The sequence below is a fragment of the Ischnura elegans genome, chromosome 12 (genome assembly GCF_921293095.1).
Source record: "Ischnura elegans chromosome 12, ioIscEleg1.1, whole genome shotgun sequence".
NCBI lineage: Eukaryota > Metazoa > Arthropoda > Insecta > Odonata > Coenagrionidae > Ischnura > Ischnura elegans.
In genome coordinates, this window is record NC_060257.1 from 40878793 (window position 1) to 40905047 (window position 26255).

General features: G+C 38.4%; 1 protein-coding gene across 1 annotated transcript in view; it reads right to left on the reverse strand.

Moving 5' to 3' along the window:
* Positions 1 to 298: 298 nt before the first annotated feature.
* The window catches only part of LOC124169021, a 50028-nt gene continuing 24071 nt past the window's right edge, over positions 299 to 26255 (reverse strand). The window contains exons 8-13 of the mRNA XM_046547485.1: positions 25368 to 25518; positions 18759 to 18856; positions 17151 to 17400; positions 13235 to 13639; positions 5612 to 6224; positions 299 to 1145 (exon numbers count right to left, since the gene is read on the reverse strand). Coding sequence (XP_046403441.1) covers positions 821 to 1145; positions 5612 to 6224; positions 13235 to 13639; positions 17151 to 17400; positions 18759 to 18856; positions 25368 to 25518 — 1842 coding nt within the window. The 3' untranslated portion in view covers positions 299 to 820. The remainder of the gene's footprint in view (positions 1146 to 5611; positions 6225 to 13234; positions 13640 to 17150; positions 17401 to 18758; positions 18857 to 25367; positions 25519 to 26255) is intronic.

Consider the following 26255-nt stretch of genomic DNA (forward strand, 5'->3'; position numbering starts at 1 on the left):
TGAAAAACAATCTATGAAAAAGCTAAGAAAAAATCATTCAACATAGTTTCGATTTGAACTGGGATCTCCCAATTGCTGATCAGGTAAGCTACTGGTTATTACAATAAGGTGTCTTCATCTAGTCTGAGTTTAGCCTTATTCAGCTTAAGTATTCTAACACCCCTTGGAAATATTGCCTTGGATTATGGCTGTTCCCAGATTGGGAAATTCCGGATTAGGAGAGCTCCCTTTTATGTAAATAGTGTGATGAATCCTGCTTGACATTGATGCATAAGCCCCAGACAGGAAAGTCACCTTATCTTTTCTTAAGACATTTTTATTCACAAAAATCTTTTACAAAACTCCCACACAGTTTCCATCAAATACTAATCCACATAATTAGAAATACACAGTACCAAAATTATTATGTTGATAAAGGAAATAATGGATAAACTATTAAAAAGGAAATAAATGCTCGAATGCCAGTGTGTTCACAGAGTATTTTGTTCAATTTAACCCCAAGCCTGAAATCACAACTGATGACAAACAAAAGTCCTAAAATGACAGACTAGACAGAAATCTAGAACGGAACAGAAGGTGAACATGTGTAATTTAGATATTTTCAAAGTAAGACGAATTATAGACGTATGCAATTAATTTAAAAATAAAATTGCTGCAATATGGGCAGTTATAAAAACTTAAAACCACTAATTCAATTAAAGAATAAAATGGCAGGTTCTCCAATATAAAATAATTGTTCTTTAAATAAAAAAGTGCTATCTACACCTACTAATGTATAATACAGTCATTGAAGGCACAATCATCCACATAATTCTAGTTTTTAACTTCTCCCGTCAACTGTTTTTGATTCCACCTCAACACTGGGAGGGTGATGAACATTTGAATCATCCACTAATGTTCTGCTCAAGGCTTCTCTGAGTGTTGGACCAATACGATTGATTGCTGGAAGTCTGTGAGACATTCGTGTTCTGGCCTTTCCAGTCACGGACAACTCGTTCAGTATACGACATGTCTCCCTAACATGAGGCGCCACATCCACAGCTAATGCTGAACAATTTAATACCCAATGGTTGTGCATAATCGGAAGAATCATCTGATACTGGGCAGCAGTGCATGAATCCTTGGTCTGTTTTGCTTCCATTTCCCTGAAAGATAACATCAATAATAAGTAGTGAGTCAAATATTTTTTGTTAAATGTTTGGATTGCTGTTTTGGAGTTGAGGGAGCTATGGTGATGGGGGAGTAAACAACAGATTGCTAGTACGAGAGCCATTTTGAATGCAAGAGTAAAAAAAAAAGCTCTAAAGATTATAAATGACTATTATTGTTTGAGAAGAAAAAAAGGTTGCGACATCACAGAGGTTGAAATTTTGGTATGTAGCTCAAATGTATGATCTTATCTTAGGTACAGTAAACTCTTGACTGTCCTTACTAATAAATGTAAAGGGATGCCTGGATAATCAAAAACATGGGTAAAGTGAACACCTAAATAAATGTAGTCATGATACTTAGACGGATTTAGGGGGGGGCACGTGCCCCCCCTGCCCCCAAGCGCTTAAAAAATGGACAAGATTTTTAATAATCAAAAACATGGGTAACATGAATATAATAAATGTGGACATGATACATACACAGATTTAGGGGGGCACATGCCCCCCCACCCTCCCAGATGCATAAAAAATGGACAAGATTTTTAACACGGTTATCATCATGTTCGTTTCATTTTGTGTGTTACAGAGCCTCAATCATTTAATTTCATTACTTCTGCATCAAAATAAAGAGAATATTTTCTACAGTAATTGCTGTATTTTGTTTTTAATCTCAAATATGAGAAGACCTGTCAGACCCTCATGCCCCCCCATCCCCCAAAAAAAAATCCTGGAACTGCCCCTGTCGTGATATCAACATTTTTCTTTGATACATGGAAAATATCTACACATAAAATCTGAAACAAAAAGCATTAACCAAAGGACACATACAAAAAATTATATTTCCATTAATTAATGGAAAAAATTATATTTCCATTAATTAATGGAAAAAATTAAATTTCCATTAATTAATGGAAAAAATAGATTGATTGAGGCGTAACTTGGTGAAAGCGATTCATAATTAAATTAAAAAGAAACTTTGTGCTTTCACATTACAGTGAGTCCTCGTTTAACGTCACTTACCGTTCCTGAAAAATGTGACGATAAACGAAATGACGTTAATCGAAGCACAATATCCCATAAGAAACAATGTAAAAAGTGAATATCGGCTCCTAGACCTCACAATTCCTACGCGAAAAAATTTTAGCGTATCATATTAGGGCCATTTCTTACGATGGGAATGCCAAACTATGGCATAAACACGAGTCCCTGTCTTCATTGACGGCAATACCAGCAGCGGCGTACATCCTTCTCCATTTTTGTATCTTCCCGCGTTTGTTTTTTTGGCTTCGCTATGGTGGTCACCTCGGCATCATCGCCTGGGCATCATCATCGCTGAAACATCGTTGCAGTTACAGGAACCAAGATTATTGAGAACACGGCGAAAAAGTGACGACAAATACTCCGAGTTCTACCCGGAAAATTTCCTAGAAATCACTTTTCAGGTTCCAGAAAACCGTTATGTCAAGTAAAATTTGCTAAAACTTTACTTGACATTTACGCACTTAACATTTGCGCACCTACCTAAGAATTCATTTTGCAGAAAATTTGCTATAAATGTAATCGAAATTGACAATAAACACACCGTTTTACACTTCGTTTAGACTGACTGTATTACCGCCCACAAAACGAACAACCTGCAACGCCCGCCGCTTCGCATTTTTTCTCGCGCGAAATTTAAAAGACCTGACCAGACCTGACGTTATCTCGAAGCAAAGGTGCGATAAACGAATGACGGTCTCAAAATTTTCGTGACGTTATCGCGAAATGACGTTAAACGGGGTGACGTAGAACGAGGACTCACTGTAATTGTGAAAGCACAAAGTTCTTCTTTTTTAATTTAATTAATTAATGGTATATTATTTTGTATCTTTCATTAGCAGCCTCTGTGGGCAAAACAAATGTCGACCATTGACTGGCAAAAAATTTTGAAGGAGCACTGAGTTTTGTATTCCCCAGTTTAGAATGAAATGATGGAGTATACTAAACAATAGGTATACAAAACTTAAAATAATAACATACGTCAACTTTATATTTTCATACAAAAACAAAACTATTGGCATTGCATGATAGCATATTGATGGCTAAGTTCTAACAACATGTATCTCAAAAATAGCAAATTTTCAGGAGAGCAAAAAAAAATTTTTTTTTTTTGTATATACAGTGGAACCCCGATTTATCGTTCCCGCATTAATCGTTCGCCGCTCCTGGTCCCAAATTAAGTTCCATAAAGACAATGTAATTTTTTCCCGCATCTATCGTTCCCCGAAGTATCGTTTTCCCACATTGATCGTTTGAAGATCGCGGTCCCGTCGAATAATTTTCCCGCATTCATCGTTTGATAAAAATGAGACGAAGTGTTTACAACGTGTTATTTATGGCTAATAACAACAGACACATAGTTTGAATCTTCCCCAGGAGAATGAAATGCGATAGGGAGAAGCAGAGTGCCGTGGGATAGTTACATTAGCGCATTTCCCAAGATCCGGTATCCCCCTCCATTCAGCACTCGCCTCTCCCCGGTTGAAGCTTTCTTCTTCTCCAAAATAAAAAAAGGTCCCAGCTCGAGCAGGGATCGTATTACGACGACCTTAGCTTCGAAAGAAAATATCAAGTTACTCGAGAACAAAAGAAACCTTTTTCACGCCTCCCCCTTTCTCGACCGCTGACTTTTTTTTAGCTGGCTCGCTTCAAAGATCCCCACTTCTGGAGGTCAACTGCTGCATGAATCACCAATTAGCCCAAAAGGTGTGTAAAAATGAATTTCGGCAATTGGTATTACACTTTTATTAGATTGAGATATTAGTGATGTGCACGTAATTCAAAAAAGAATGATACCAAACACGACGTATTTCTAACGTTATTTAACCATTTTAAGCAAGGAAATATTTGGAATAATACGATGGTGATTTCTGGCGAATATCGATATCCTCGCAGCTGATAGTGAGCTTCACGGCAGTTGATGCGGATTTTTTTCGAAAACAGGGCGTCTGGTTACAAATTACCAGTTATGCTACAAGTCTCACTTGTCTGAGGTGCTAAAGAAGCGATATCTTCTCAGGATATTTTGTTTCTCCCTACTAGCGATCTGAATTCATCTGCTCATCTAGAGCTACGCTACTTATTGTTAGAAATGAGTGGGTAAGTTGCCTTCTCTATAGGATAAAAAATTTCATTGCGCAGTCATATGGTCATGCTTCACCCTCTGCAGTAAGCTCTGCCTATGCCGTACGCGATAGCATTAGCGCCGAACTTCACCTCGTACGAGTGGTTCTGTACTTTCCAAGGTGGATTGACTTAATACTAGCGAGTGTTTTCCGTGTGGGTTCAATGGAGTCCGGTTTCATTTTCATTAGTTTTATTCTTATTCGTCTTCGGGCCATGGCCCTTCCGAAGACAAAAGTAAGAACTTTAAAAGATGGACTGAAAATAATTGATGATGAAGAAAAGAATCCAGGCTAGGAATGTGTGAATATTGCAGAACGCCTCGGTATGTCATATGACGGCAGGGGTGGGGGTAGAGCAAGATCCCTGGTGAAAACAAGAAGTTGGATGAAGCCGAGGATCAGGTGGGCGTGCCGCTGACGATTAACGCCACATTGCCTCAATCATATTAAAAATTTAATCGCTAGAAAGGAACTTTTCAAATAATTAACTATTTTTGGCCTTCTTGATCCATCTCATAACCAATCACTGCGACGGCAAAATCAGTTGTTTGAGGCATAACACGCACATTTCTCTCGTAAATACGTGTACTTGAAATGGCATTTGATGGATAAGAATTTTTACATCAGACAGAAATGCATAATAGCAGTGAAAATTCCGAGTGGAGTGCAAACATTTTTTAGCAAGGCGGCTTGTTCCTTTAGGATATTAGAAAGAGAGATAAGTCGAATCAACAATATGACCTAAGTGTTTCGATAAAGTAATAATATTCCTGTAATCAGCTAAAATCTCGTTTGAATCCATTAATGAATATCATAATTCGCAAAACTCCAGTGGATCCTGGGACATAGGCAACCCAGACAAACTTTCCCGTATTCATCGTTTTCCCGCATTCATCGTTTTTTTCATCCACCCCCCTGAAAAACGACAGATTGAGGTTCCACTGTACTAATTTTAATTGAAATTAAAAACCAAAAATACATAAAACTGAAAAAGGAGCAAATATTTGCAAACAAAGAGTTATTTTTTGCTTGAATTTCATTTTTTATTAACAGTTTTTAGCAGTATTAACTATGACCGGCCAAATTTTGAGACACATACGTGTTGTTAGAACTTAGCCATCGATATGCATTAATTTCAGTGCAGGCATTTAAGTCCATTTTATTGAAGCATATCAATATTTTAAAAGGTTCAGTAATGTTGCCTTCCGAATATTACATACTTGAAATTTTTGTCAGTGTATTTGAATGTTTCTTGTGAGGAAAAACATAACTAAAGGATAAAGAATACTAACTTACCGGCTCTTTTCTGAATTAGAAACTTCCATGGATAGATTGATAAGTCTGGATACATTCCCTATTTCAAACACCATGGTCTTTCCCAATTCAAGATCTCCAGCAGTTTTGAACTTCTTAAGGAACACATCAGAAGTGCAGAGGACATCTAAAAAGTCACCAAAGCCATTCACCTCCATCTTATGTGATTTTTCCACAGAATACTTGGCCCCACCCACAAGGGAATTCAATTTTTTACATGCATCATCTTCAACAGCATCCCCTTCAGCATTTTCCACTTTGCTACGATCAATTTCCTGTTTCACATTCTCAGGAACACGGCGACAACTTGGAGAAGATTTATGTCTACGACGGGTAGGGGTCAACCTGAAACGATTGTTGTCCTTGTTTACCCGCAGACTTTGTCTCACGGGTGAAGGTGTATTTCCCGGTTCTGCCTTCTCTGTTTGGACACCGTCGTTGAACACTGATAACAAGTTCTTCTTGGCTAATGGCGACTCAGGCAATTTTTCGGATTTAGGCAAAACGGAATAGGTCTCCTGCTCAGTGCCCCTTTCTTTCTTAATTCCAGACCTCAAGGTATATTCCATGGATGGAGACAAACAATATTTTTCACCTGGAAAGATGGGAGGAAAATTAGAATAGTACATAGAAAATGAAATTTATTATTCCGGGACAAGTGTGTCCCTTAGGAATATACATGATTATAAATACAGTGAAACCTTGGTTAGCGAACGCCTTAGATAACGAACAATTCGGATAACAACCAAAAATTTCGCTAAAAATTTGCCTCGGATGGCGAACAGATGTGTAGAGGCCATGTTTGTGTTCAGTGCTGTGCGATACCAAATGGATACAAGGTAATACAATGTCTGCCATAGAAAGTCTACAAGTAATACAATGTAATACAATACCTAAAGAGCCTGTAACTTTCATATATTAGCGAGTCAATAGGAGCTAGGAACCAATTATTCCTATTTCCTTTATTTCTTATGGGGAAAATTGTTTCGGACAGCGAACATTTCAGATAACGACCAGCTTTCTGGAATGGATTGTGGTCGTTATCCTAGGTTCTACTGCATAATAGAGTCATAGGTGGATCTAGTGGGGGGAGGGAACGGGGGCACGTGCCCCCCAGACCCTTGAAAATATGCTAGATTTTTAATACAGTCCCATTATCATTGCATTCATTTTGTATAATGAGGTATCCTTGTGCCCCCTCCAGAACAAAATCCAGTCCACGGCCTTGCTTGGAACCACCCCTGAATATAGTCAAAAATATTACAAACAATATGAAGATTTACATTAAACATTGATGTCACAGAATGCGACTTGATATATGACAAAATAGAACAAAAAATAAATATGTATACATGCGTATATATATAATTATTAGCAAGACAAACATATGAATACTCATAAATACATCTGATTTTATTAACATTAGCATAATATTCAGTTAACTTACAATATCCAATTCACGTGTAACAATATTTCATAGTATTTCTTTTTGAAAAGACTTGCATTTTTAGATTTTTTAAATCTTATGACATTTGATTTCATACTTCGCAAGAGGTGGTATGGAAAGACCTAACGTAAATACATGTTTGATAGTGTGGTATGTAAAGTTCTTCCATGTGGCGTGTTGGACATTTATTTGTTCTGACATTACATTGTACATTTTGGTGTAAATATGGAAGTTGTGTCATTATTAACTTGTGCATAAATGTAGCCTCATGAAATAAGCGCCTATACTGTATTTACCATTTAGCAAAAAATAGCAAATCAGCACAAATACCACTCATTACACTTAAGTTATGACTCCCCTATCATATAGATTAAGCCACTAATACTGTAAGATGGGGCAGTAACGTGTATACTGGGCGAATTCAGATGATCGCACCAGTAGATGCATACATTGTATTTACTACTGTAAGCACTTAGCTTCAATATAAAAAGGGCTGAGTCCGGGGAGGGCATGGCTTTGCCTTGCCATGTAATCATGACTTAGAGATAAATTAATGTACAACGTATCATGTAACTCACAACTGCAGTGGGTCAGTTGCTTTTAGTTGCAGTCGAGCCAATTACATAGTTCACAGTGCAACATTACAGTGAAGTTTCAAGCTGTCTAGAAGAAATGCCTCTCCTCCTTGGTAAGTACTTGTGAACTTAACAAAACCAAATTTCTTCAAAAGCTACATTATTTCTAATGACTAGTTAAAATTTTGTTCTACATACCTTGAATAATCTATTTCTTAACATATTTGAATATAAATACATATTTCATGCTCAAAAATATTAATGCTGAAAATTCACGCACATCGAAACTTCCCCAAATCAATGAGTCTAGTTAAGATGATATTATTGAATATTTTCTGAATTTTGATGCGAATCAGCATCTCTTTGTTCGCTGGCTTGATGTTTAATTTCAATTTTTTGTGACTGATAATATGTTTGTCGATATGAAATTGAATAATTTATAAAACAGTGTTTCAACTAGCCCAAACTAACAGTTTATCATAAACTTTCACAAACTCAAGTGTAACATAAAAGTACACCATTATAATTCCTGAGAATGATTTTTTAGTAACTTTGTGGGACCAATCAATGGTTAAAATTGGTGCAAAGGCTTCCGCAGTGCGCTGGTAATGAAGGCTGCATTTATTCTGTAGTAGGGTTCTCTTCATCTCTCTTCTGGAGTACGGTTCTCTCAGATAATGCGAGAGCACATGCTATCCTACCTTACATTGCCGGTACCACAGAAAAGATTGCTAGAGCCCTCCAGAAACACAACATCATGACCATGCTCAAATGAGTCACCAAGATGGCGAATATCCTCGTCAACATGAAAGATCACCACCCTAACGACATCTGTGGAGCATACCAGATTAAATGCAGCAGTGGTGATTCCTACATCGGCCAGACATCATGAGCACTGAAATAGGGTGGTTTCCAATCATTTTTTTATTGCCTAAATCGAAAGATTATTACTCTTGGAGTACATATTTCACGCTTTTAGATTTTTAAATGATGATATCTATTTTTCACGATTAAATGAAAAGTGAAAATTTTCAAGCGTGCGAAAACTCAACGGGTAAGTATGAATGCCGGGAAAACTCCATGTGATGTCGTTCTGGTTCCCGCTGCCGCAACTGAGGTGGCTCTGAGTGCTGATAGGACGCAGGATGCTAGCAGGTAGCAGAGTACCATGCTGGCTGGTAGCGCTTGGCCTAATTAAGGATTATTAATACCTTATCAAAGGAAGAAAACTTTCCGACCTTAGCCAGTTTTAATAGGTGATTATTAAGACATGTTTCCCTGAGCTCTGTGCCTCATGCATGCATTAGTAACCTCAGATGATGTTAAACTCCCATCTACTTGTATAGAAACTAGGTCCCTATGACGTCATGTGGAGTGGCATCATATGGGCGCCAATCTGGCCTTTTTCAAATGAGGATAAAATTGACCCTTGCCATTCGTCTAAACCGGTATTTCTAAAACCAAATAATTTGTATATTACGAATACACTAATGGTGGGTAACGAATCGCAATCAATGCCTTTCATTTTCTTAGATGAAGGAAACTACCCTATTCCGAGTCCAAGAACACAGAAGGGCCATAAGAAATAGACAATTCAGCCAGTCAGTGGTGACGGAACACCAATGGAGTGGACCGACCCCCACTATCAACTTTGACAATGCCTCTCTATTGAATAAAGAAAGGCCGCTACTATCCAAGAATCATCAGAATGGCAATTTAAATCGCCAAAACACCCAAAAATTTCAAAAATGAAGACGGCTACACTCTCGCCAGCGTATGGAAACGGGTCTTCCAAGATCTTGACCAATCAGGGCACGCCTCCACAAAATAGGCACCAAACAGTGCCTGAGGAAGCCGACTGGAACGTTGGCGAAAAATTGTCCAGTAAAATGGATAAATGTGGAAGGAAACCCGGAAGAATCGCTGCCTATAGTAAATTTCACTATACTTTTCCATTTCAATGGAGATCACAAAAAATAAGAAATGAAAAGTTTAAATATTTGTCTGGTAAAGGTGAACCTCATGCTGCTAAAAATGTGCCTCGATGTCGCTGACACTAAATTTTCATGGTTGGCACCTATGTCAAATTTGAACCAGCAATGCTCAGTATTTTCTGGCATTTGATCTTGACAAGACATGAAAGATAATACTAGCTACAACAACTGCCAACTAAGTAGGTACCTAAGTAGGTAAACAACCTCTGTATCCCTCAGCATTCCAATAAACTTGGTCTACTCAACTTGGATTTTTTTAAATTTTAAGTGTGGTTCACGCATATTATCTCTAGAGTTAACCCTTTCGAGACCGCGGAGTTTTCGTCTAAGCTTGACTGCTGTACCGAGCCCCAAGAGACTCTTCTTTCTCGTGGTACGGAGCATTTTTGGAGGGCATTCTTTAAGAAGGGTCTCGCTGAACCTTTTTCGACCCCTCCACGGTGGGACTCCGCATTATCTCGGACTCCGAGAGTAGTTGTGCTCCCTCCTTTCCGGGTTTACGACCATACGTGCGGCATTGGTTCGCGGTCAACTTATGTATTGCTTATATGTATTTAGCAAATGGATAATTGTTGCTTCCACGTAAATTACAGACATAGAATATAATTCCCCATTTTTATCTGAGCATTGTCAAATTTTAAACGAAGTTCTAAGGCCATTATCAAAGCATTTAACGCAGCAACAATTTCCATGTTGATGATTATACATAAATCGAGATATAAGTTAATATTTGTCGTAGAATTTCGTTTAAAAATTCTAAACGCTGCTCAAAAGACAAACAATTCAATTCTTAGTTTATATTTCTTGATAAATGAACAAATATTTATTTCGAAAATTGACTCTATAAACAATTGTATGACCGCTGTCCCTTACCGCTGAGAGAAGTTATAAAAGACGAAGGGTCCGGGTACCTGCTCCCGGATTCGGAGGGTTAATCCTAAACCCCGAAGCGTTGGGTCCCGAGACAAAGGCGACCTAAACCCACGACCGTCCTGAAAGGGGGAGAGCTAGAAAACGTATATATACGGGTTTCGTTTTCTTGACCGGGAGAATCTCACACGTACATATACGCCCGTGGTCTCCCGGGTCAGGAAACGTCCACACGTATATATACGTGTACGGTAGGGAAAAGGTTAATAGCAGTGCTTTTATAAGAAAAAAAAACCAGCATTTTATAAAATCCATACCCAGGACATACTTGGATCACCAAAGGACAAGTAAATTTTGGAGGAATGGAGTGGAGTGTTTCGCCTTAATTGTGCCGACTGTGACATGATTAAAAATGGACAAACAGGGAGGAGTTTTTCCACAAGAGCTGCTGAGCACCAGATGTGTCATCACCAGGGGAAAGGTAACTCGCAGTTCGCTATACCATTTTTCCGAACTGACGGCGGCTGGGTGGAAAATGGAAACTAGCTAATGAGATGCGCTGCCCATTCCACCTCTCCGTTCCCCTCCATCCGGCCGACCGCCGTTGCCAGCCTTGGGAATAACAGTACTTTCAGGGGCGGCAGAACGAGCGCTTTGTGGGATATCCAAAGATTCGGCTTGGCAACACTGCTAGCTGGAGAGCGATCTGCACTGCACGGAGTTCGGAGAGAGGCTGCGGGCTCCTACGCACTTTCTCCTGTCGCTCTTCTGTGATTGGCTAGAAGAGTGGGTGGGTTTCGAGCGCGCTCAAGGTCAGCCGCTGTCAGTTCAGAAAAATGTTATAAATACCTCTTGGACATGGGGTGCAACAGTGACTTAATCCCACCATTATGCACTTTGAGAAGAAAGGATGCAGATTAGGCGCCCTGGAAGAGTTAGAAATTTTAAGCCACAGGCATTCATACCTCATTAACCATCACCTTCTCGCTTCCCCTCCTTGACTTTCTCAGTTAGTCATCCAACCCTCCACCCACCCCACCCACAGTGCTGCCTACACAAGCACCAAGCCCAACTGCTACCTCCCCCTAACCAACAGCACCTGAAAATATCCCACTTTTAATGCCATGCATATTCCTCAATTCACCTTTACTCCTCACCACGAAAATGTTACGCTACAAAATAACTATGGTAGGACATAAAAAAATCAACATGTAGAAAAATCCAAGTTTCTATTCCATCAACTACCATGATAATATCTCCAGTCCATAAGCCCTTTCGTGCCGGACGTCTGGTGGAGCCGACGGGCATTTTCATACGTAGAACACCTGACATCGGGTATAGCTGTCGTGGATTTTTCAATGCAAACAACCGGACTTCGGCTCCGGCCGACACGAGGGAAGGGAAGTGACCGCTGAGGTAGCAATTGTTGGATGCATTCAGGCCCGGCCCGAGACCCAGCTTAGCGAGTCCTTGGGCCACTTTTCGGCAATTAAGCCTGACCCTCCCACTCATTTATGATCATCCTCACCACAGGAAACCATTGCAAAGTGGTTACACAGTCAATAGTTTTTTTTAATGATATATTTTGTTGCATACTACAATTTTTTTACTCTCTCTACTTATATACTACAATTCTTTTAATGAATTCTTGGTTTTGTTCTTTGCGTAAGCAATTTTAACACAAAATTTTAGCATTAAAAATGATGGATTGCTGGACTTGTGGTCTTAGTACCTTATCGTTACTTACGGCTTCCGGGTGCAGCTGCGTGTTGCGCTTTGTCGTGCAAGCTTTCACGACCGTTGCAGGACGCATCATCAGGCGATGAATGAAATTACGGAAATTGGTGGTCAATTGATATACTCGTCCAACCTCGATTCTATCATCGACGACTAATTCGAGAGGCTATTGAAATTGAAAAACGTCCCCAAAATTTCAACAGAGAGGACGGCGTTAAACTCAGTCAGACGTGGAAAACGATTTTCCGAAAGAGAAGACGGCGAATATGTTACCAACAAGGTTATTCGCTAGATAAGAAGAGTCCGCTCGCCGCTCAAGGACAGGGGTGAGAGTTCTGCTGACGTCAGCTCCGCCCTCCTCCCCCACTACTCCGGTGGATGGGGGAGGTTGGACGAGTATATTAATTGACCACCAATTTCCGTAATTTCATTCATCGCCTGATGATGCGTCCTGCAACGGTCGCGAAAGCTTGCACGACAAAGCGCAACACGCAGCTGCACCCGGAAACAGTAAGTAATGATGCCTCTCACTGCGAAAACCTACGTTCAAAACTTAGTACCTTATGTTCACTAACTTTGACGTTATTAACACTAGAAATCTGTTTCAAATTCCACAACGCTTAAAAAATGTTCGTAATTCCTTTAGAAGAGTAAATTATTGAAAATCAAATGCAATATTTGGTTGAAAAAAAAAAAAAAAACTGGTTATGCAATAAGTTGACCGTGGATTAGTGCTATGATAGTGAGAGAAGGTCTAGACCAGTGGCCGGGTTAAGGAACAGGCTTGAGTTGGGTCCCAAACCTGAGGGACGAAATTACCAGGGTAACTCCATCCCTAAAAAGAGCTTCGCACATAGAGTTTAAAAATATTCCCATGTGACTCGTAGCACGGAAAGCGTTTTCCAACTGAAGGCGCCGGCAGGAAAGGATTAACCATTAAGAACATAAAAAACTGTTTCAATAGGAATTAGCATCAACTTACTTTCAGAGTCAGGGGCAAAAACACCTTCTTTCAGTCTTTGGATAGCGGCATCCACAATGTTGTCCAGTTTCAACCATATGTGCCGAATGTAATCCTTATGCATCCATGGGTAAGGATACGAACAAGCTTTCCTTCCTACGCAACCACACAAGTTGACTGGAGCAACCTCCTTAGCCATCAAGACAGCCGATTTTTCATCACATGCATCACTCTTCTGTGTTAATTCTTTGGGATATCGAGTGAGATTATCCAACATGATTGACGATCTTGCAACACTCCCGGCCCAAAATTGAGCTTCCTGAATAGCCCGACGAAAATCACCGGCAGTGTGCCTTAAAAGGCATTCTGACCATTGCTTGCTCACCCAGGCACCTTCCGCAAGACAAGCAACACGCAGCAAAGCCTCTGAAAAAGATGGAGAAAACATCTCATGAGGTTACATTCAGGCCAATAAGAAAAAAAATCGACAGAAAAGTCTTTGCTTACTTAATTCACCAATCTATCAAAATTATTTGTTAAATGAGACATTACAATATTTCCACAGGATGTATTTGAACACAACGTGTTTTGTTGTTACAACAGCATTACATATCAAGTGCATTAAGTGCCTTAAGAATTCTTCTCAAATATGTCCTATAGCTTAAAGAGAGGGGGTAATAGGGAAGATGGGGTTTGGGTGCCAGAAAGTGGGGATATTGAAGGTTGTGGGAGAAAGGGTTATTTCTTAGGGTCTAAACTTTTGGTTACCATTGGTTTTCAACCAAAGAATTGTTTATGCAAAAACAAATATTTCTAATTATGCAATTAACGACAATTATCATCATTCTACAAGGAACACTACCAGCCTTGGGACGAAGATTGAAATACAGTGAAAAACCTCATATCACAGACACAGTCTGCGAAAATATGTCCGCTAGTAAAAGGTGTCCTTAAGTCGGAGGTGACCCAAAGAAAACCTCATTTTTACACTTAATACTACCCTGCAAGTATTACAGCGTAGGAATTAAAGCCAGCTGAATGAAATACTTTTACTAAAAAAATTCTCTTTAATTTTTGAGATATCAGTCAGAAAACACATGGCAACGGTGCCCGTAATAGCGTAAAATTATGTCTAAAAATTGTCCGTAAATGAGAGAGTATGTGTGTCGGAGATTCTACACTTATGCCATTACAAATCCTTCTGCCAGGGAATTTAATACTGTCCTTATGTCAAAGGTGTTCGTGAACAGAGGTTTCATAGTACATATATAAGACCTAAAAACTCTGGTTGCGCCCCTTGGCACATAGGCCAAATGCTATTTAATAAGATTCAACTCAAAGTTAAGAGGTAAAGAATAAGTCCCTCTTCAAATGCAAGCTTCGTGAGTTACTTTTGAAAAACTTACCGTATATCTCCGAATATAGTCCCCCCTTTTTTTTCCAAAAACAGCCGTGGAAAAGTAACGGGGGGGGGACTATAATCGAGTGTAATCCAGTTTAGCATAGTAAAGGTGACCATCAAGTTATAAATAACGGTATAATGGCTAATGCTCTCATAGTCTTTCTATTTGAGTATATTTATGAGGATTATAATTGGAGATATTAGTAAATACTGCCACGTTTTACCGGAAATTAAGACAATTTTTACCACAAATGTTGTAAAGATAAGATTCTTCCGATTCAAATAGCATATCGAATATGCGTTTTCACGGAATCCATCGGGTAGCCGTTAATTTTTCTTGGAAAAGTATTGTTAGAATAATTCAATCGACACTGATCACTTAATGACGCAAAACAGTAAATAATTAAAATGAAAACTAAACACACACTATCATTACATCAATCGAACACTAGAATTGAATCAATAGTATATGTACCCGTCGGTCATTTAATAGTTAGACGATTTAAATAATTGCGAAAAATAAACAGATTAAGCGAACCTTTCGTGACGATTTAGCATTTCATTGCGTCGGTCGCTACTATACGTCCATGTACCCGTGCGGTTCGTGTTTACAACCACTGCCTTTACCGCCTTCACAGAACAATAATGCGCAATAGCTGATGCATTTGTTTCTGAAAAGGTGCAATAATCGACGACATTAAACCAAAAGCGCCGGCATTACTGCATTCGATCGAAATCCAGCGACTCAGCAACGAAAGTGTGATCAATTTATTGAGGAATATATTCAATTCGCCAGGGTAAGTAGGATCAATAAATTACGTCACCTAACGTTTCGCAATTTTTTCCGCGTTATTTTCTTTGTTAAAAAAATTTTACGTTCAACAGTGAGGTGATGGATCAAGTAAAAAGATGAGGATCAATCCTGCGGCAGATTAGAGGCCATCAAAGACGGAGTTTCGATGCCAATTTAAAAATAGCCGTTGCAGAATACGCCGTAAATCATAGTATTCATAGCACTTGCAAAGCGCTAATACATCGCGGAAGTCATTTCGGGGGTCTTGATGCGGCAGATTCAAAGAATTAGAGGAAAATATCGTTGAATTTGTGCGCAAATGCAGAGCAGAAGCTCTTTGTGTAACTTATGCAATGATTCGCGACGAGGCATTGAAAATTGATAAAATATTTTTTTCAGTTTTAATGTTTGTTGGAAAAAAGTTTATTTCTTAAATTTATTATTTTGATGTTTGTAAGTCCTGTAGTTTAATTATTTTGCTTAGCAGGCATTTGATGGCAATATTTTTATAATATTTATAATTTATTTAACACAATTTTATTTAGATTTCCTAAATTCTTCTGGTCACTTGGATTTGTGATGACTTGATGGGTGTGTTACACTGGATCTAAGGAAGTTTCAGGGCCAAATGCAATGCTGTTTATGGGCTTTAAGTTAAAGCTTATATGTTGACATTGTCTGTAGTCATTTGGAAATCAAAAATATTAATAATTTGTGAATGCTTAAAAAAAAATAGCCTTGGATACTTAAAAATTTTTTTCATTTCTTCATTACATCTGGTTAAGGAACTATAAATTACTGATACATGCAATGGATCACAACATGTTTTAGGTATAGTTATTTTGTTGTGATGGAAAATATGTGAACAGATTTGTTCTTAATCTTCACAGAAAATAATAGTTTTTATCGACTCTAGAATCTTAATTTGCTAACCACAGAAAAATTGCCTTCCTTTGCATTTTAAAATTTTTCCCAAAACTGAGGTCTCAAAATTGGGGGGGGGGGGACTATATTCAGAGGGGGACTATATTCTGAGATATACGGTATTCTGTGAATGAATTTCTTCACCTGTAAAATTATTTTATTTGTACTGTTTTTGTACCTCACCTGATGTGTCCTATATTTGTAACAACAAATCGACAGAAAAATAAAATTCTAAATTCAGCCGTAGATACATATTATGGCTTTGTCTCCATTGTCATCCGACTGATTTAAGAAGAAGTCACGGAATAAGTGCTACTTGGCTAGTTTTCTACAACAGGGACCTATGATGGACAGTCGCTACTAGGAAAAAGATTTTTGCATTTCTGCAACTGGGAAGGGAATGGAATGGACTCGAAACCGTAACAGGCTCGAAAATCTTAAAGGGGATCGGGTTGGTGTGGTGGCTAGAATGTTGGCTTCCCACCCAGTGGGCCCCGGTTCAAATCCTGGCAGTGGCAGAGAATTTTCAGAGACTGCCCGATCCCTGCTTGAATGTTGTGTGGAGGACATTTCAAGCACAACACTCCGTCCGTTGGAGAGGACGTTAAGCCGTGGTCCCTTGGTGCCTTTCGTTATGAGCAGGCTAATGCCGACGCCGGGTTTCTCTTTACCCTTCCTTCCATTCCCTTCCCTCATGGCGCAAATGACCTCAGCTGTCGGTCACCTCCTCCAAATACCATACCATGCCAAAATCTTAAAAGCCAAAATATAATAATTCACACACCTCATTGCTCCACAAAAATATGTTAAGTACCTACCTGCATGCATATTGTTTCGTGTACGTTCAAATGGCAGTATAAGAGGAGTTCGATTCTGCTTGGCGAGGAAGTTGATCAAATGAGGGCACGACTCTGTCAACGTTTCCTCCAGAAGCCAATTGTTGGTTGTTCCCATTCGGAGTGGTTTAGACATATGGACTTCCAGAATTACAGGCCTTTTAGTTGAGGTTGTCAGAGATGTTAAGGCACCAATGAAGCCTTCATCTTCATTTTCAAAAACAACATCCACCTATAATGAGACAAGAATGTCACTAAAGATTGGCTTACCAGCATAGCAGCCATACGTGGTAATTTGTTGTATATTTTTATAGGGAGAATAAGGGTCCTTTTTGGCAGAAAGTGCTAGGGTAGTCTTTGAGGTGAAAGTCATTGGTGGTTCTGGTTGCAAGATTATGAAGAGAACTATTTTTTGGAAAGTATTCAGGATTATTTTTAACAAAAGAGGCACAGTTAAGTTAAAAATAACCCTGAATACTTTCTAAAAAATAGTTCTCTTTATAATCACGCAAACAGAACCACCAATGACATTCACCTCAAAGACTACCCTAGCACTTTCTGCCAAAAAGGACCCTTATTCTCCCTATCAAAAATATACAACAAATTACTGTATGATATCAACTGTCTTCCACCTACACCATTCAAGAATGCTTTGAAGAAATATTTAATGGAAAACAACTACTATAGCCTGAAGGGTTTTATGTTGGGCTCCATCAGCCACAAAAATTTTAACTTTTCCTTAAAACTGTAAAAATTGTAAATGTTATATCACTTCATTTATTTGTAACTACATATTACTTTTTATTTTGACGACTTCCAATGTCACCGCTACATATGTGATCTCTAGGAACAATAAAAATTATTATTATTATTACTATCACATGAGTAAAGCCTAGTTTAACCCTGGCATCAACTTCAAACCATCAACTATTCCAGAAACTCTCAAGGAAGTTTTTAATCTCACCAACATCAACAGCATTCTCCATAAGACTATGCAGCACAATAATCATAGTTGATATAAAACAAAGTAGACTGGACCCAGATTAAGTCAAGTGCTAGTTTTCCTGAATAAAAATCTCCATACAAGTTTTTAAACTTTCTGTCGACCCAAACAGTTTGTTAACATTGTTTAGAACCTTTGAATGTATCTTCTTAAAAATATATTTTCAGATAAAAAGGGCATTCATAAATTAATTGCTATCTGCATGAAGGTATGAAATGTAACCAAAGCTTACAGCGGCTCTTTTTAAACAATACTTGTTTTATCTTCGAATGTGAATCGCATTTATGAGGAGGATTCGAAAGATTTGAGATTCGAAGTATTCCAGAAATTTGAGAGCCTTTTGTGATACAAACTTGGATTTGAGAAAATATAAGATTCATCCCATCTCTACTACAAATATAAAAGTCAATGAGATGTTTAAGAATCCTGATGCATTGTTACTTAAGTAGTGGGCATCCTCTTTTCCCCAATCACCTATGATGATATACATCTTTTAAGTTTATAACATTGTTTATGCATAACCCCTAAGAAGCAGCCATAATGACAAACTTAAGGTATGCAACTCAAATGCCAATCCTTGTACTTACATCTTCCACAAATATCAAAGACATCGCTGACGAAGGTTTTTCAGCAGCAGTCTTAGGACTTTTCTTTGGAGTCTTCTTAAGTGTAGAGGCAGGTGATTCTGCAGGGAAAAAATACAGAAGTAAAAAAGAAATAAGATAAACAACAGCTAAGAACCCTTTAAGTACATATAACCTACCATTTACATAGAAAATTCAAAATTCAACAAAAATAAAGAACAATTACCGAGTTTAACAACAAGTGCTATTTGTAAAATATGATCTAATGCTATGGGTTAACTCTTCTTGGGATTCCTACCAGGTTAATTTTTCCGTAATGGCCAACTCCGACTCTTTCAAGCTCCTACTCGGGGCTCATCCTCAGGGCTAAATGTTGTTTTACTTCCTTGTGGTTGCTCAACACAAATAAAAACAACATTCAGCCCTGAGGATGAGCCCCCAGTGGCATGGAGTATCAGTGGTGCAGCAAGGGGGAGGTTTTAGGGGATAAAACCCTCCCCTCCAGAGCTCAGAGAAATTTTTAAGTCTAATCCATTTTACTTAATTGGATTGATATTACTAATAGAATAGAGCAAGGATTAATAAAATATCCCTTAGAAAGCCGTAAAACTCACCATTTTGAAAAATCTTTCTTAAAAAAGGCAATTTATCAATCTAGCACCTACCCCTATCCTGGTGGGTATTCCATGCCCCCACACACCCCGGTATTAATAATAATAATAATAATTTTTTATTCACCGAACTGGCAATATACATTGCATGGTTTCGTCACAAAAATCACTATGATACAAATTACATAAATACAATAATACAAATTACATAGAATCATTTAAATAATCGCTAATATCATAATAGGCTTTACCTGATAAAAAATTACATAAATTAACTTTGAATAGGGAAGGGGGACACCTTTTCAATTCAGATGGAAGTTTATTAAAAATGAAGGATGGAGTGTGATGAGGTCCCTTGAGAGCTAGAGATAGATGGTGACTTTTGAGGTGAACGTCACATTTTGAGCGAGTGTGGTAGTCATGCCATTCATGATTCCTTGGAAAATGCTCAGGATGCATTTTAACAAAAGTGGCACAATTCAAGATAAAAATGGAGGGAAGTGTTAATATTTTTAGGTCCAAAAAGATCGGTTTACCAGGAGTCCTCTTAGGCACTTGAACCATAGCTTTCAATGCTTGCTTCTGTAGAGAAAATAATTTTTTTGCATGGTGTGAAATTCCCCAGAACATAATACCATAAGATATATGAGCATGAACATTAGCATGGTAGATAAGTTTGAGGGTAGAAAGAGATAGAAATGGGGCCAGCCTTCTAAGCATAAAAATACCAGTGCTAAATCAATTCATGATGGCTTCAATGTGTGGTGTCCATTTAAGGTCGTCTGAAACCAGAAGACCTAAAAATTTAACACAGTTACTTTGGGTAATGGGCTCATTCATCAGTTTAAGTTGGTGATTAATTATAGGTGTGACACTCTTAGGGTGGAAATCCAAGAAAACAGTTTTGTTAATGTTAATTGATAAATGGTTGGTATTGCACCACTCAGCCATCCTGGAAATTGAAGTATTGACAGAATTTACCAGATCAGAAATATTTCTAGAATGTGACAGACATGAAGTATCATCAGCATATAACACAACATCCTGTTGAGGAAACAGGTTTGGTAGGTCATTAACAAAAATAATAAACAGGAGGGGGCCAAGTATGGAACCTTGGGGGACCCCAGCATTAATATCTAAAGGAGAAGAGAATGAGATATCATTACTATACTGTGACCGGCACGTATATTTCACAATTTGTTTTCTACCAGTTAAATATGATCTTATCCAGTCCAAGGTTTTTCCTCTCATTCCAATGTTGGCCAGCTTAAGTAAGAGAATATAATGATTGACTCTATCAAAAGCTTTTGACAAGTCATAAAACACTCCAAGTGAGTGTAAATTTTTGTCTCGGGCATTATAGATGGAATTTAACAATCGATATGCGGCAGTAATTGTTGATCTTGCTTTTCTGAAGCCATGCTGTGAATCATGTAAGATATCTTTTGATTCAAGATAAGAAATGATACGGGAATAGAACACTTTTTCGAAAATTTTGGAAAAAGCAGTAAGGACAGAAATTGGTCTATAATTGTTGGGGTCTGAAGATGAGCCTTTTTTTGGGATAGGAGATACTATGGCTAGTTTCATGCGAGAGGGAAATTCACCACTTAGGAAAGTTGCACCTAAACCTCCCCCCCACCCTTAATTCCTAGCTACACCCCTGTGGCGTATGGCCATGCCTAATTTTGTTACTCAGCTTGCATACACCTATAGGATGTAATGAATGAATTGTTTTTGGCTTTCCATTCTGGCCAGGGCCTGGTCGTAGACCAACATTTTGTTGGAAGACTTTCTAAAAAGCTTCAGGGCTGATAGTGCTGATGACAGCATTGTTCCAGAATATATACCCTCCTCCTGCTTCTAGGTGACACCTGATTGGTTTGCTTTCCCATATACTAAAAACAACGTAACTTTTTGGGGTTCCTCTCATTTCAACTCATTGTGCATTTTCCGACTTCAAAAAGGGGCTGTCGGAATCACCTTCTACCACTTCCTAGAATTTACATAATGATCACGGTGTTGAACATCAAATCGAAAAGCTTTCCCCTTAATAGTGACCATCACTCCCATCACACGAGGTGCAATACAGTGGGACAAGGTTAGTACGTTCCTCTTTAGCACAGCAATTTCTCCTGGTCCCGGTACCATCCAAGCGAAATACAGGTATGTATATCTATTTGGTTGGTATGCTTTAACCCTTCTAATTCCAGTGCATTTCAGGTGGGATGTACGGAGACTGCCAAGGCTATTTTCCGGAATTGGCAACATTTCAGATTTTAAAAATTTTCAGCTACTTAATGTTATTTAATACGTCTAGATTTTTTTCCCCAATTCTTAAGATATACAGTGGAACTTGGTTAGTACGTTCCTCCTTAGTACGTTTTCCTCCTTAGTACGACGATTTCTCTCGGTCCCGGTACCATCGGAACAAAATAAAGGCAAAAGTATTTGGTTAGTACGTTTGAAAAAAATGCGCTTTCCTGGTTGGTACGCTCAATTGCTAGCCGTGATGCAACCCGCAATTCGTTCTCCAGTATCTTCTTAAGGGTCGTAAAGCTCCGAATTCATGATGTAATTTATTATTACTAGCCATTAACATTCTTGCATTCATTCCACATATCTTTCTTCGACCGTGATTCATTCAAATGCATTTCTCAATTCTTATGACGTGATAAATAATAAAATATGGCCATTTATCAGGAATGTCTGACTATGCAAAACTGCAGCCAATGAGAAGCCCCAATTTTCCCCACCCCGAGCTCCTCACCTTCTGTTGCCTCTGGAGTGCCCACTGCACACAAATTTCACGAGTGGACAATTGTTGCTGTTGCACGAGTTATCATGATGAAAAAATGAGTCTTATCCAATTCCCACTTTATCTAAAGCAGTACTGCACGACGTCAATGCTACGGAGTACGTGCATATTTGACTACTGCTGCGGGAGCAGACGATGCTCTGGATCTCCACGCAAAGCTTAGCTTAAAAATACTTGATCTCGACACGAAAGCAGACGACATTAAACAAATTTTTAAAGTAAATTTCAAATGTATAATATAAAATCTTCTTGTAATTACGTCGTAATCTATTAATATTTCGTGTTATTATTCGATATATCAATCGATATAACAATCGATATGGCTTTAATCCAGTAGCGAATGTGTACGGCTGTTGCCGTAATTTAAGGTTAATATAATTTTGTCCAATATTTATGATGTTTAAAAACAACCCGTTGGCATACTTAGGGTTGTTGTTATATTCTCCGAGTATGCTGAGACAAAAAAGAAATGACTTAGCTTTACTTGTCCTCTTTCTATAATACATATAGGATAAATCACGGGAGAAAGACGCCGTATTCATGTATAATTGTCTTCGGGAAATCTATGAAACATTGTGATTTTTATTCACATGGTATTGTTTTTCAATGTAGCGCCCATTTTCTTTATTTTAAAGATTAAAAGAGTTCAGGAAGGCGATCCCACAAGAACTACCGATAGTAATTGTTGTTATGACGACTTTTCCACAGATTGCAGTTACCCCGACTGCTATTTTTTACTTTCCTCGTTAGCACGTTTTCCTGGTTAGTACGTTCATTTTTTGTGGTCCCTTCAGAAACGTACTAAACAAGTTCTACTGTATTTACATCTTATAACCATAGATAGATTATGGGGGTTAACCAGTGGCGGCTGGTGGTAATTTATCTAGGGTGTGCATTAGAGCAGATATAGGATGATTTAATTATATTATGTTAATGCTAATCCATGAGCGTCATATTTCGTCGTAATAGAATACATACATAGCAAGCAAAACATATCACTGGTACACTCTACCCTTAAAATTGCATGAACAGAAATAATATTAGCATGCATGAAAATAATTATTCTCAACACACCTTTACAAGTGACGGTAGTTGAAATTCATTCTCTTTTCCTTACACCCTATGAGGAAGTAGTGTAGAAAACGGCTATACAGATGGCTCTGTAGACGGACTAGGATCCTGGGCGCAGGTAGTGTAGGTGGCGGCTACACCACTACACTACCTGCTAGTCAGTCACCAAAAACATGCGCGTGCGCATTCGCATGGTTTTGAGTCTGCTCCCATCACCCCTTTGAACAGCACATACCCCCCCGCTTACCTCGTCCCGCCAGAGCACCCACAAGCGATCGCACAGACCGAAAATGCGCCCGGCATGATGCCACGGGATCGCACACTTGTAGAGCGGTGAATTCGAAAAGGAGATATATGTAGCGTTCGGAGGCTCATGTTTCTTGCATATGCAGACAGTACTTTCATCCTTCGCGTTGCAAAGGAATAGTTTTCTTTTATAATTTATTCATCTTTGGGTGTGCACTTGCTAACATGCGTATACGCACGCGCCGCCACTGGGGTTAACATAAATTACAGCCATAGAAAAGGCCACAATCACGAAAAAAAAAGCCAAATAATTCAGGCCGATAAATCGGTCCTGTGGCAGTAAAAGGACTGGTGGTGCTTTCCTGGGTAGTACGCTCAATTATTTGCTATGAAGCAACCCGCAAGTCGTTTCCTAGTACTTCTGGTGTGAAAACCTCCACATTCATTCATCATCATCACTGGTCAACAATCCTAGGATTGGTTTGACGCAACTCTCAACTCTATTCTCCTATCAGCTAATCTTTTCACACCTACGTATTTCTTCTCTTTCACATCCTTCTTCACTTGTTCCATATATTTTGTTCGGGGTCTTCCTTTTCCGTTCTTGCCTTCCACTTGCCCTTCGACGATTGTCTTCATCAGGCCATCATGTCTCAAAATGTGGCCTATAAGGTTGTTTCGTCTTCTTGCTAAGGTTTTCATGAGGCTTCTCTTCTCTCCTGCTCTTCTTAGGACTTCCTCGTTACTAACTCGGTCGATCCATTTGATTTTCATCATTCTTCTGTTGCACCACATTTCGAAGGCCTCTATCCTTGCTTTCTCCGCGGCGGTCATTGTCCATGCCTCACTTCCGTATAGGAGCTTACTCCAAATGTAGGTTCTTATAAATTGTTTCTTTACTTCCATATTTAAGTTTCCCGCTGTACATTCAGTAACATTCATTAGTTACTTAATTATTATCAGCCATTGACCTTACATTCATCCCAAATCTCTTTTTCTACGACTGTGATGCATCTAAGTGCATTTCTCAATGTGAGGAGTACGCGCGTCATTACTTGACAAGAGTTGCGGGAGCAGACAATGCTTTGGATCTCCACATGACTTATCGCAAAAATACTTTATCTCGGTACAAGAAATTGAAAGCAGACTACATTGAACAAATTTTTTTAAAGACAATTTTAACTGTAGAACATAAAAATCTGATTAAAATAATCTTTAAATGTCTAATCAATCATCACATCAATATCGATATATGTGTTCATTGATTTGGGTTCATTCCGAGAACGAATGTGTACAGCTGTTGTTACCATTTATGTTTAAGAAAATGTTGCACAATTTTTATGATTTGTTAAAACAACCAATTTATATACTCAGGGTTATCGTCATTTTCTACGAATAATCTCTGAGAAAAAAGAAACGACCTAGCTAAACTTGTCCTCTTAAAACATGTACGACAAATCACAGGAGAATGACGACATTTTTATGTAATTCTATGGGAAATCTATGAAAACACTGTGATTTTCATTCACAAGGTATCTTTTTGGCAGTTAAGCTCTAATTTTCTTGATTTTAAATAAGAAAACAGTTCAGGAAGGCGATCCTACAAGAACTTCCGACAGTAATTTACAATTATGATGACTTTTCCACGGATTGCAACTACCCCAATTATTTACTTCCCTAGTTAGCACGTTTTCCTGAATAGCACGTTCATTTTTTGTGGCCCCTTCAAAAATGCACTAAAGAAGTTCTACTGTACACTACACAAATATAAGAACAAACTTGGCCCAACATTTGAGATTGCCTTCAGCATGGCATTAATTATATTTGGATACACAATTTTGTTTTAGAGAAATTGTATTCACTCACTCTTTGGCGTAGATTTCTTAAAGAAGGATCCAATTGATGCAGGAGAATTCTGTCCACCAGATGACATAACTTGATAAGAACGAGTAGCCTCCTTCACAGTGGCTAAAATGTATTTCCCTGATCGCTTGGATGAAGCATTTATTTCCAGTACCTGAGAGTAAATACAGATAATTATAAATTAGTCATATGAAAAAACAATAATGCATCTTTGCTATGTTTGTTGCAATATGCATTTCTATTATGAGCGCTCTACTTGTTGTCACCATGGTTAATTACACAAAATGATTTTTTTTCCTTTTCCTGAGCCCTTTATTTAATAGTTGATTTGAATCTTCCAGGCCTTGCGAATTTGAGTAGTGTACGTTATTACACTGAAATGTAATTTTTGCCAACAAAATAAGGTTATAACAATGTTTTTTATAATAAAACTGAAATTTCGCCAACAATTGCTTTTCAATTTAAAAATCCATACTCCAAGATTTAAATTTAACATATACAGGCGGTCCTCGACTTTCGTACACTCGACTTTCGTACAATTCGCACTTTCGTACATTCAAAATTGACACCTTTTACTCGACTTTCGTACGCTAAATTCGGACTTTCGGACGCTGGTCCGTAATTTTTTTAAAATTCCCGCCATGTTTATTGCGCATCCCAACATTCAATTGTTTCAAATTGCAGTATCGGCAGTATATGCGAACAATATGAACGTATATAATGAAGAAAATTGTTGGTAATTGACTCTGATTTAGGTGATTTATTTGGGAGAGAGACTGCCTGCTATAGGCTCCTTTATCAAGAGAAGAGGAAAGCCTTCATTGAAGATATTTTTCAAAAGAAGTTGACTAGACATCATCGAATAGCTTTCAATAAAACTAGTAAGACCTT